Consider the following 13,457-nt stretch of genomic DNA (forward strand, 5'->3'; position numbering starts at 1 on the left):
TTCCTACACTATCTCTATATACCTTAATATCCAGAAATCTATTGATCTGCTTTCAATGAACATTGACTAAACCACTGTGGTAGAATTCCAACAATTCACCTCCATCTACATGAAGAAATTTCTCCTCATCTCGGTCCTAGATGATGCTTGTAGACTCCACTGATTATAGTCTCTATGTTCAAGGGAAGTATCCCCCCTGCATCCAGCCTGTTGGCCCCTATAGGAGGTGTGTAAGTTTCAAAAGAGGTCTCTTATTGTTCCAAACTGTAGAGACTATAGGCCTAGCTATTCAATCTCTCATCGTTGAGCAAACCCACATCACCTGGAGAAAGTCCAGTAAATCTTTCTTTCACTCCCTGTCTGGCAAGTATATCCTTTTACTTAAGGTAAGAGGACCAAAAATGGATATAGTACTCCAGGTGTGGTTTCACTGAGGCCCTATATAATTGCAGTAGTATATCTTTACTGCTGAACTCAAATTTTCACGTAAAAGACCAGATTACCATTTACCTTCTTAATTTCAAAAATGTTGGAGTTGTCAACAGATCAAAAACAAAAATTGAGATACTTGCAGCTTAACTTTAGTTCCTGGGCATTCAATATAATCTGTACTAGTTTTGTCAATTTCAAGTGAACTTGAGGAGGGTGTGCTACTTTATTTAACAATATATTTTGGCGTGTATCTGAGCTTTTGAAAATAATCTGTAATTAATGGTTATTATCAATTAATTTTCTTACTCTTGTGCTTTTAGGTAATCCCCACAGTGGAAATGTTGCCAGCAGACTGACACATGACACTATTGACCATGTTCGTTACAGGTATGGCATTAAAATGACATTTTAGCACATTTATCTGGCTGTTTCTACAAATTACATTATATAAAGTTAGTACATTTGTTGGTGTCTTTCCTGTGTATTTATCTTTCACATTCTGAAGCCCCACACTTTGAGGATTTCCATATTTGTGAGGTTTCCTCAGACTTGTCTTCTTGCATATTTATGAATCTTGTGGTTTTTGTTTAAATATCACGACCACTTGCAAATTTTGTGCAAGAATTTATTTGCATACCCATGGATAAATATTTGAGTTAAATTCATCCAACAAATTTATAAGAAAAACAGGATTACAGTCTGTAAATACTTATATTTGCTTGATCTAGTTTGATTGGCGAAAATAACTTTAATATTTGCTTGTTATTGATCATCATGTTTGTAGTGGTCTTTGGATTTGACTCCGATATTGAAATTAGACTGAAGTTCCAACACTGTCCATCCTCTCCCTATAACTCAGGCCCTTGAGTCCTGGCAACATTTTTGTAAATCTTCTTTGCACTTTTTCCAGTTTAATGATGTTTTTCCGATAACAGGGAAATCAAAACTGTACACAATACTCCAAGTGCAGCCTCGCCAATGCCTTGTTCAATGGTTTGTGATTTATGGTGAAGCATTCTAAAAAGTTGTTTTCTAATTAACTAGTGTAATTTTTAAATTCCTTTGGAATGAGTTCTAAAGAATGTAGATTTTTTTAAAAATGGCTTCTGGCACAAAATTGATTTATGCCTGCAATTTTCCACGGGGGGGGGGGGGCGGGAGGGTGGAAATTGTATGATTTTTCAAAAGCACATTATCCTTGTTGGAACTGATGCATATTGAATGGCTTGCGTTAGTACATTGGAAATATGGATTGGGATACATGAGTATTAGCATTCACTGCACTTGTGTGATTACAGTACTCTTGTCTCAAATCAAAGTTAGAATGCACCTGGGAGAATTCTGACAAAACAAGCAGTTATTAAATATTTTATAATTGGTCAGTCAGCGTTAGGACAAGGACAAATACGTAGGTTATGACATTTTGTTTGTATCCCTCACTATATAAGCTAGGCAAAATGTCGTATCCTGACTTGTTTTTATGTCAGATTGACCTACTGTGTGTTGACTATTGATTTCCTGTTTATATTTTAACTGACCTGACTGTGTGCATATTGATAACACTGAATAAGAAGAGGGCATGTTGTATTCATACATAGAGTTTACATTTTAAATAAATGTGAATTTTCTCTGTTCTGTGGTTTATTGAATGAATTTATAACTTGTTTACAACCATGTGTTGTTGGTTTAAGGTAAAGAGTAAGAGATTTAGCAGGATATAAGGAAGAATATTTTCACCCAGAGGGTGGTTGGAGTTTGGAATGCACTGCCTGAGAGGGTGGTGGAAATGGAGAATCTCACAACATTTTAAGAAATATTTGTTTTTAAAAAAAAAAGCACAAATCATCAAGGCATAGAAGGCTATTAACCAAATGTTAATGAATGAGATTAGTGTAGATGGGAACTTGAGGGTCAGCGTGGACCGGGTGGGCCAAATGGCCTGTTTCTGTGTTCTATGACTTCATATCACTTTTCCTGTTATTCATTCTAAACTCTGAAATTTGCAGCAATCTTTCTTTTATGGTTTCAGCCATGACCTACTTAACACTTTCAATCAATTGTACATACTTAGTGCTCCATGGATAGGACACGCAGCCTTTATATTACTAAAGTTGTGACTGCAGAATTGTGTGGTTTAAATGCCATTATGAATTATTTTCCAGCGTCCCTTTCATCTTTCCTGCCTTCCTCTATTCCATCTCCCTCCATCAATTTTAAATTTCTGTTAATTTTACAAATTCATATTCTCAGCATCTATATGTTGTGCAGTACTTTATTTGCATTAAAAGTGACGTGGATTCACAAAACACTTCTGAATTCCAGTAAGTGAGATGTTCAACAATGCTGTTCCCTTTTTGTGTTTGTTCTGAAATTCCTGGAAAGGAATATTTATACTTGTTGCATGAAGCAATGTCCTTCCCAGCAATGTGGTTAAAATTTGCCAATTCATCTTCAAGTGTCCCATAAATCCATGAAAGTGAGGTCATGTATTTGTTTTGACATATGAAATATACATTTGCACCTCCTTATTAAACAGCTTATGATTACATCTATGCTCACTATATTCCACACACAAAAATAACTATAATTTTATTCCCTCATTTGTCTATCCCTAGCTTTTATCCATTCTTCTTTATTTTTCCCCTCTCCCCTCTTCAATTGCCCCATGTCCACCCTTTTTCCTTCCTCCCTCTGACTCCTCCTTTCTTGTCTCCCTCTTCCCCCTTTTCCATCTTCTTCTTGATAAAGATTCATTCTTTGCAAAGACAATAGACAAAATATTGTTTTAGTAAACCTATGTTTAGGGTGAAATGAAGCATTCTTGCTAATATCTTCCACTAACTTTCCCAAAATGAAGTTAAAATTGACCACTTTGTTTATGATATCAATTGTGTTTGCATTCCAGTCAAAAGGCAGTTATCAGTTCACTGAGACCTTCTGCTTGAACATAAATATCTTCAGTGTTTATGGATAAATGAAACCTGGTTTCCACTGGGACACCCTTTAACTTAGCCAGTCACCATTTCTTTTGAGGTGGGAGGAGAAAAACTTGCAAGCTTTTTCCTTAAAAGTAATGCATTTCTATAGTTGCATTTTTTTCAGTTCCTCAGAGACTGACAGTTCCTCAGTCTCCTTCGCATTTGCTGCGATGATGAGACATTCTGCGAAGGTGCCTCTGAAATTTCTTCCTCCTTCCTTAACCACAGCTTTCCCTTTACCACAGTGGACAGAGCCTTTGACCACGTCTTATCTATTGCTGCGGCTTTGCTCTCACCCCTCTTCCCCTGAACAGAACAAGCAGAGAGTTTCCCTGGTCCTTGTCTTCCACCCCACCATGCTCAATGCATTCAACATATTATCCTTCGCAACTTCCAGCAGCTCCAACGAGATTCTACCCCTCCCCTGTCAGCATTTTGCAGGGTTCGCTCCCTTCGTCGCTCCCTATCCCATGTCCACTCTTCAGGCCCTGCCTCCCACTCCCCATCATGTGGCAATTTCCCATGTGACTGCAAGAGGTGCACACATCTGTCCTTTTTCCTCTTCTCACCTTCTAGGGACCCAACCATTCTTTCCAGGTGAAGCAGTGATTCACTTGCACTTCTTCCAATCTAGTGTACTACATCAGGTGTTCAAAATATGGATTCCTCTACATTGGAGAAATTAAGTGCAGATTGATAATCACTTTGTGGAGCGCTAGCACTCAACCTGCAAGAATGACCCTGAGCTTCCAGTTGCCTGCCATTTTAATTCTCTCTTGCGCGCTCTCTCTCCTCTTGCACTGTTATAACGAGACCCAAAGCAAGGCCAAGGACCAACATTTCATCTGTCTAGACATGTTGCAGTCTGCAGGACTTGATATTGAATTTTCTAACTGGATAACGTTCCCTTTTTGTCCAAGCACCATTTTTACCAGCTATCCTTTTTTCTCTTTTCCCCTCTGGTAATTGAATGATAAATGGCTCCATTCACATCAAAATAGCACCATGGTTTTCATGTTTTTGTCAGAGAGCAAACAGACCTTTGATTCATTGTACTTATCTGTCAGGCAGTTCCATAGAGAACTGCCAGGAACATCCTCAGTTATAGTCAGCTTCTCACTTACTTTCACACCTGCACATTGAGATGCAAAAGTCAGACAAGCTAATAGGTTGGGGTGACCCACAATGCTCTTTCAACACAATTAAAAATGGTGGTAAAGCTATTCTTGGCCAATGAGTCTGATCCTAGTGTAATGAGGAAGTGATTCATTGTTGGAAGTGCTACATTTCACATAAGATATTACATTATGACCCAATCTGTTCCTAACAGGTATCAGAACATTTTAAAGAACTATCCACTATCCAGGCCAATATTTATCCCTTGTATAATTTTACTAATAAAGGCTCTCATCGTTATCACATTTCTGCTTTTTTAAGTTGCAACTAGCTATTTAGCAACTGCAGTCAGATGTACTTTAGCTGTGAAATGCTTGGAATACCATGAATATAGACAGAAGAGACTGCAGATGCAAATTAAAATCTGGAGCAAAAAATAAATTGCTGGAAGAACTCAGTGAGTCAAGCAGTATCTGTGGAAGCAAAGGGATGGTCAAAGTTTCATCAGAACTGAGAGTATGGGGGATCGTAGCCAGTTATATGGAAGTGAGAAGGAGGGATGAGGCAGAGGCTGATAGGTGTTGGTTCGAACCAGGTGAGGGAAGAATGATGGGCAGATTGAAACAGTTTGGGGGGGGGGGGGAGTGGGTAATGTTGAGACTGGTAGGCGATAGGTCAAAATGGATAACAATTTCAGATAACCCACATTCCCTATGTTCCTTTCCCACTCCCACTAATTCATCCAGGTTCTCTCTCCCTTTGTTCACCCTTTCCTGCATGTGAAAACTTCTGTCCTTGCCACCTGCCTATTCTGCAAGCGGCTGTAGAGCAGGCAGGAAGAATAATGGATGAGGCAATTTAAGCAGCCGCTTTCTGGCCATCTTGAATGTGACCAACTCAACAGACCGGCTCCTGGTAAGAAAGCATATTATCCCAACTGCCAGAGTTTGTGCCAGGCAGCTAGAATCAATATGCAGCAACCACTGAGTCTGATCTGTAGGTATTGATTTTTGTTAAAAAGAACCTGATGATGTAAGGTAACTGAGCAGTGCACACCCAACCCAGTCACATGAGAAAAGGTAGTTGGGGTTCAAGGGGTCCAAGGAGATATTGATGGACAGTAAATGTTCTTTGGTCAGGTAAACTGCAGTAGTTGAATGATTAAATGCCTCTTGTATTGTCTTATATGTGGATCATTTCTAGAATGGTTTTTCAAAATAGTTTAATTATTTGGAGGTTATTGATCTTCCAACAAGCTCTTCTGTTTTTCCACTACCTGCTGATTTAACAATGATAATTGCCTCCCATTTTTAGTATTTGAGAAATGCAGTACATTGCATTGTCAATGGAGCATGTTTTTCCAGTTAAATTCTCATTTATTGATGTAAATTGACTTTCCCCTTTGGTGCCATTGAATAATCTTTAAAAATATGTTTGTCTCTTGGGTGAAAGTAGAGCTCTTGGATGACTGATTCTCCATAACTCCTGTGCATATTATGTTGCTGATGTAAGTTATACTTGAAGGTTACTGTCTTCAGTTCCAAGCACAAATTGTTCCCTATCACTAGTCCCATATCTGTTGGAATCTGTTTGAAACCAAACCAAACCGTTTGCAACTTCAACGCTATATTTGGCCCTAAGATAAGCTTCTGACTCCACAAAATCACTGACTCCCTGCTTCCATTTCTGTAACACCACTCAAACCTGCCCTGTATCAGTCCATCTGCTGCTGTAACATTTATCAATGCTTATATTAACTCTGGACTTGACTATTCCAATTCAATACTGCTTGACTCTCCCTTGTTCTGTTCTGTTCTGTTCTGTTCTGTTGTAAACTTGGGCATCCAAAACTCACCATGTGAAACTCGCAATATGTTCTATTTACTCAACACCCTCATACTAATCTGCACTATCTCTCAGTAGAGCAACACCTCCATTTTAAAATTACCAGTATTTTCAAATCCCTCCATCATCCCCATCTCCTGTAATCTCTTCTAATCCTGTCATCCTCACAGACAAGTGTGTTCCTCCAATTCTACCCTCTAGACCATTCCAAAATTTTTAATTAGTAGCAGTGCCTTCAGCTGCCAACATCCCTCAACCTTGCTATCTCTCTATCACTTATACAGTATGTTTAAGATCCTTGAAAACCTCTTGGATTTAAGCAACTTGTTATGACCTAATATCTCCTCGTGGGTTGGCAACAATTTTTATTGAATAATACTCCTTTAGAGCATCTGAATGTTTTGCTCTGTTAAAGGTCCTATAAGAATGCTAGTTTCTCTTTTCTTTATTGATCCCTTTCTCAGGGAATACCAGGTTTCCTCAGTAATGGATCCCATTTACGGTGGAATTTCATTTTTCCATCTCATTAGGTCATATTTTGTATTACAGGCTAATGCACCTCCTTGTTTGTCAGTTTCAAAGCAGTCTCACACTTGGATTGGATGGTTATTGTAGTTGAATGACTGTACTTGACTACATTTACTTCTGGTTTCTATTAGCTGATAGTTGTTACTACATGGAATTATTATAGACATGCCTACAAGCTGACAGCTCAACCAACTTGGTCATAGTTGAGCAAGGTGTTAGCAATTTAGACATGGTTAGGGGTGCTGAAGTGGTGATAATTGTTAAGTTATGAAGATGAGTAGAGCTGTAGTTGTGCTTTGAGTTCACAATATTTCAAACTTCACTTTGATAAACTATATTGAAAGTCAAGATTCAGAAAATCCCTAGTGATTTTGACGTTATTCTCCTGTAATTTGATTCATAGTTGAAGAATTGGAAACTAGACTAGATGTATCTGCTTCAATCCTTAATTTGGGACTGCAGTATCCCTTTACAAATAGCGCCTGCACTTGCTCCAAAAATGGCTGATGGTGTAAGTGGGAGTGGGTTGGATCAATTTGTTGAAGTCCCTTAATTCCAGATTTGTCATGAAACCCAGAACTCTGACTCCTGAAGCTCAGAAATAACTCTCCTCAGACCTTGGATATTTTCATGAAAAATGGTGAAATTGGGGTCCACAGGAGTTTTATGGAATGTATCATCAACAAGCAACAACAATTTGCTTCTAAATTTTTAAAAGGACGACTTTAAAGGAGAGGTGCATATAATGGAGCATGGTTGTTTAAAGCAGAAGCTTCTAGAACAAGTAGATAGGGCCAGATTTGACAATGAGATCTAAGTGCAGCCAAATGGGGAGACTTATGAACCATGAAAGAAATCTGCCTTGGACCCTACTGGGATGATCTTGGATCCGATTGTGAATGACAGGCATACACAATGGTCATGTCAGGAGTGTAAAACTGTTGGACGTGAGACAAGGTGGACAGAGCTTACACTAGCTGCCAGAGCCACTCACTATCTTGACCACCTCCTTTAGGATCTATATAGTGTCCTCCAGTTCCCCTCCTGATTTAGCTAAAAAGCCAAATCTTTTCCAGATTGTGGATAGTAACGTCAAACAAAAAAGATATTAATGTTGGAGCTTTGCTGCCCTGAAGAATAATCAGTGTTAGACATTATAAGTAGTGGACACAGCCCGGTCCATCACGGGGACAGCCCTCCCCACCATTGAATGCATCTATGTGAGGCGCTGCCTCGAGAAGGCGGTATCTATCATCAAAGGTCCCCACCATTCGGGCCATGCCCTCTTCTTGCTGCTACCATCAGACAGGAGGTACAGAAGCCTGAAGTCCCACACCACCAGGTTTAAGAACAGCTACTTTCCTACAAACATTAGGTTCTTGAACTGACCTACACAACCCTAATCCTACCTCAGCAACAAAACGTTACGGACCACCTCTTGCACTACCATCGACTTCTCTCCAATTGTGTTTATTTTTCCACTAATGTCTTGTTTTGCACATCTTTTTTTCACTGTCTTGAATAACGTGTATAATTTATGCTCTGCGTTGTCTGAATCTACATGCCTGTGATGCTTCTGCAAGCAAGTTTTTCATTATACCTGTGCCTCACCGTACTTGTGCACTTGACAATAAACTTGACTTGACTGGCTTGAGCTTGCACAACTGTCTGAGAAGACAGACTAGGTCTCAATTTGCCATTTTACTTGAAAGGTGGCAGTTCTGCTACTGCAGTACTCCTTCAGTCTAGGTTATGACCTAGAGTCTGTGGTGTGAGACAAACCCATCATCTTTGACTCACAGGTGAGAATTTTACCATTGAGTTAAGGCTGATCAGTAGAACTGGGGACGCAAGACTACAGATGCTGGAATCTGGAGCAACAAACCATCAGCTGGAGGAACTCAGCAGATTGAGTCCTGATGCAGGGTTTTGAACTGAAACATTGATAATTCCTCTCCTCCCAAAGATGCTGCTTGACCCACTCTGCTCCTCCAGCAGATTGTTCATTGCTTTAGTAGAACTTGGTATTGACATGATGCATGTGGAACTGGACTCCGCACCCCAAAGTCCTATCTGCTTCATTTATTACCCCCTTTCCTAAGGAACAATAAACAATAATGACTAATATATTTTTGTTTTGTGTTTTGTAGGATTCTCCAGCTTTTCAACACCAGCCCAGAAGAATATACAGTCATTTTTACATCAGGGTGCACAGCTGCTCTTAAACTAGTAGCAGAAAACTTTCAATGGACCTGTGCAGAGCATGAAGAATCAAGGAGTCGGTTTTGTCACCTGACCGATAACCACACTTCTGTGGTGGGTATGAGAGGATTATCTGTTCCAGCTGGTGCTCTAACTCTTCCAATAAACTTGGATGAAATTCATGAAGATAAAAACATTCTGCATGAAAAGATATCCATGGCCAAGGAGGAAGATTGCCACATTCACCATCTGTTCTGCTACCCTGCTCAAAGTAACTTCTCAGGGACAAAATATCCACTTTCTTGGATAAGGGACATTAGGTCAAAAAAATTGTATCCTTTCAGCAGAATTCCAGGGACTTGGAATGTGCTGGTGGATGCAGCTTCGTTTGTGAGCACCTCACCACTTGACCTCAGTTTGTATCAGGCAGACTTCATCCCCATCTCATTTTATAAAATTTTTGGATTCCCAACAGGTCTAGGAGCTCTGTTGGTGAAGAATGAAAATGGACACATGCTGGGAAAGAAATACTTTGGAGGAGGAACGGCAGCTTCTTATTTGTCAACGGAGGATTTCTATGTCCCAAGACAGTCAATTAGTGAGAGGTAAGTTATTTCTCTTTTTGAGGGAAAATAATTCACCCTGATATATTTAAGATTATTTTGAGTGGTTGATTAAAGTGTATTCGTATGTTATGTAATTATTGCCAGCAACTAGTTTTTCCACAATCCATTTACCTTGACACCATCGCATGCAAAGAAGATTTTACAAGAGGTTTTTGTATTCTTACGGTCAGATTCCTACTGAAATATGTTGGAAATTTTTCAAAGCACTTATGTATGTATTGCTGATAGATCTGAGGTAAGATTTCCTGACCATTGGCAATGCGCGAATATTGAACTTGTGCTTTTGAAGAAAGCAAGTCCATGACAAATGTTTAAGAATCTTTTTCAATTAACTTTTGATTAAACTCTTTCCTCCCCCTTATTCTAATAGATTGTTTTCTGTTTTGATTGCAAGTTGTGCTTATTGTATTTTTGTGATATTTAAAATTGAATGTATGCTCTTTATATATAAAAAAAATTCCCCATAGTAATTGACAGGTAACTTTTTGGGGCCTCTGAAACGTGGTTCCTTGATTCACTGTCATATAATTGGGAAGATTTGTATGGTTCTGTGAGAGAACCTTGTCAGTCTCCTGGGACCTCCACTCCTTCCATGTGTTTAGTTTTTAGGAACATGCCTTCCAATATCATTAAGGCATCTAGCCACTTGAATTTCTGTTGGAGTGTAAATCTTGCTTCAGGATGCAAATTCTTGTCTGCCAAAGCACAAGCTCATGGTGTGACATATTTTTGTCTGTGGTTGCCTGCGGTATTAAACTTAGACACTAAGGGTTCATTCCTAGGTTGTTGACAATGCGTGTAAGCTGCACACCTTTAGTCACTAGCTGTGACTTGGTAGCGTCCTCACTTCTGAGTTGGTCGTGAGCTAGAGTTCCCTTTCAGATACTTGAGCATAAAATCCAGGCTGACACTCGTTGCAGAACTGGAAGAGTACTGCACTGCTGAGGATGTCAAATGAAATGATAAACTGAGACTTCACAGGTGGAAGTCAAGTAGCTTCCCCAAAAATTTTGAAGAAGAACAGGAAAATTCTTGATGGGGTCCCAGCTAATTTTGTTTTCTAACATTACTCAAACAGATTATATGATTATCACAATAGTGTTTCTGGAATCTTGCTAGTGGCAAATTGCCTGCTGTGTTTCCTAGATTAGAGAAGTATTTACACTGAAAGAGTATTTAATTGGCTGTAAAGCACTTTGAGATGTCTGCAAAGCACTTTGAGATGTCTGCAAATCATGAGCGATCACACCCTTTTCCATTAAAGCTGATGATGTGAAAGCATGGTATAATCCTCGTCTATAAACATACAACATAATTATGTTAAACTACATTACATTGCCATTGAGGTGAGAAGTAGTTATGACACCAATAGCTTGTACTTCTCCAACTTTAACCCCCACCCTGCCCCCACGATCCCATACAAGTGTCTGTTAAATTTCATTTGTGTACCTCCAAAGCTTGGGAACTTTATCAACTTGACAATAATGGTTTCATGATTGAGCTACTCTAGAATAAAATCATGGCAAAATGCAAAGGCTCCGCACCAGAGGAAGCCTAGTCAATTCTATTTCCTGAGCAAAAACAAACTGCTGAAGTGGGTCATCTATTTCTGGATATGTAGTGTTGGGGGATGAGAAATGATGCTTACCCTGGCTTGTTCTCTTTTGGGCCTCTGGAACTCAGCTTCTTGATCCATTGTGATTCAATGGCAAAGATTCAAATGGTCCTTTGAGAGAACCTTGTTGGTCTCCTGGGCCCTCCAGTCCTTCCATGTGTTTAGTTCTTAGAACACACCCCCAGCATTTTGTTTGTTGCTCCAGCTTCCAGGATCTGCAGTCTCTTGTGTCTCCATTGTGAATTTGGTGATTTGTCCTAGCCAGGTAAATGAACGATATCTTTGGAAGTGATTATAGTCACTTTGTACAAGGGAGTGCTAAGGATGTAGTACAAGACCATGAGATATCCTTGCCATTACAAGGATACCTACTGATTTCAGGCAGTACAGAAAAGAGCAACCATGCTGATCAATTTTTGTCATGGCTCAATTGGATTTGTGTTTGAAACATTTTGTTTGAAAAAGAGAATTAAAAAGTGGAGGATGGTATTTGAAATTTATAGAGAATAGATAAGTTTGAAGGCCTAATACTATAACATAATTGACATTTCTATGTGCACTTGGGGACTTGGGTGCAAGCCAGAAAGGGGGACAGAGCAGAGTTTTGGTTTCATTGATAACCAAGACTGAAGTACTATACCCAGTGAAGAGATAAAGATTTATTTGTGGAAAGTTTTATGGGAAAATTGGATACATTTTTGAAGATCTGGGTAATTGAAAGGTATTTACACCACATGTGCTGTGTTCTTTTTTTAGTACCATGTTTTGTAAACAGAACCTTTCCTCCATGGTCCTTCCTACCTTGTCCTTGCAGTCCAAAATAGAAACTTTCCTGTGTTCAGGCCTCAGTTAGCAATGAAGTAAATGCAGATTTTTTTTTATTGAGTTTAACTGATGAAAAGTTACTTGTAGAATCCTTGGAACAAAATTATATTTGATGTTAGTTGTGATTTATAGCCACTTGAATGAGATACGGTAATGGATATATTTTGTTTTAATTTAGTAAATTACAGAAGAAGAAAAATACTTTTCCCTTTAGTCTCAAAAATGGTGCTGGATTGTTTTTGCACTCAAAGTTTACTTCAATAATCCACAGCAAAGTTACCCCAAAAATAGTGTGGCTCATCATAACCTCTTTGCTGCAGAGGACTGCTTGGATCATTTATTTAAGAAACCCAGTTGATTAGGCTTATGTTGTGTGCATTTTCCTTATTGATTTTGTGTTTGAAATGATGCTTAATTGTTTCATCTATGGAAACAGTTTCTATGTAGCTGAAGATATTGCATCAGGAGTGCCTGCTGTGTTGTGCATGACATTCAAAGATGTTGTGACTGATAGTAGGACCCCCAGGAATAGCAACCATAAGCTGTCACCGGTTTTGAGGACAATTTTTTTTTTAATTCATGCACAGGAATTGGGTGTCCCGGTGAAGCTTACATTTAATATCCATTCCTAATTGCCTTTGAAGTCGCCTTCATGAATCGTTGAAGTCCTAGTTTAAGTGCTTATGATAAGACACCTCTGTCAGTGCTATTAGGAAGCAAGCCTTCAGATTTTAAATCAGTAACGATGAAGGAATAACACTATATTTAGTCAATAACAATATATTATATTTAGGATCTTGGGTGACTTGAAGGGAATTTGGCCTTGTCCTATGCTCTGAGGGGCTGTCCATGTCAAAACCACAGTGTGCCAGCGATAGAGGGAATTGATGCTCATGTTGGGAATAAGGTGCACATCAATGGGCTGCTTTTACCTGGGCGGTATTAAACTTGAGCAAGGTAACTAGAGATTATTGTGTCACATTCGTGTGTTGATGGTGGAAAGAGGTAAGTCACATTGCAGTATTATCCAGATGGATTTATTGTTGTGGGCACAATATTTATAAATCTAACCCTATTAAATTTTTAAAGGCAACCCCAGGCTGGTGATGGTGGGGGCTTCAGCAATGATAATGATATTAATTGGAATTGGTTAGTTTCTCTCGCGCTCTCTCTCGCGCACTCTCTCTTGCTCTCTCGCAGTGGGGATGATCATTGTATTACCAAAAACAGCCATTAACCTATTAAGATACCAGTCAAACACTTGACTGCCTAAAAGACAAAACTTGTCAG

The 13,457-nt window shown here is 39.1% G+C and overlaps 1 protein-coding gene across 2 annotated transcripts in view; it reads left to right on the forward strand.

Moving 5' to 3' along the window:
* The window catches only part of mocos (molybdenum cofactor sulfurase), a 101,538-nt gene that overhangs the window by 10,356 nt on the left and 77,725 nt on the right, over positions 1-13,457 (forward strand). For both annotated transcript variants that reach the window (XM_052015471.1, XM_052015472.1), the window contains 2 exons: positions 753-819; positions 9,050-9,706. In XM_052015471.1, the coding sequence (XP_051871431.1) occupies positions 753-819; positions 9,050-9,706 (724 nt within the window). The remainder of the gene's footprint in view (positions 1-752; positions 820-9,049; positions 9,707-13,457) is intronic.

Source organism: Pristis pectinata, chromosome 5, assembly GCF_009764475.1.
Source record: "Pristis pectinata isolate sPriPec2 chromosome 5, sPriPec2.1.pri, whole genome shotgun sequence".
In the NCBI taxonomy this organism is placed as follows: Eukaryota; Metazoa; Chordata; class Chondrichthyes; order Rhinopristiformes; family Pristidae; genus Pristis; species Pristis pectinata.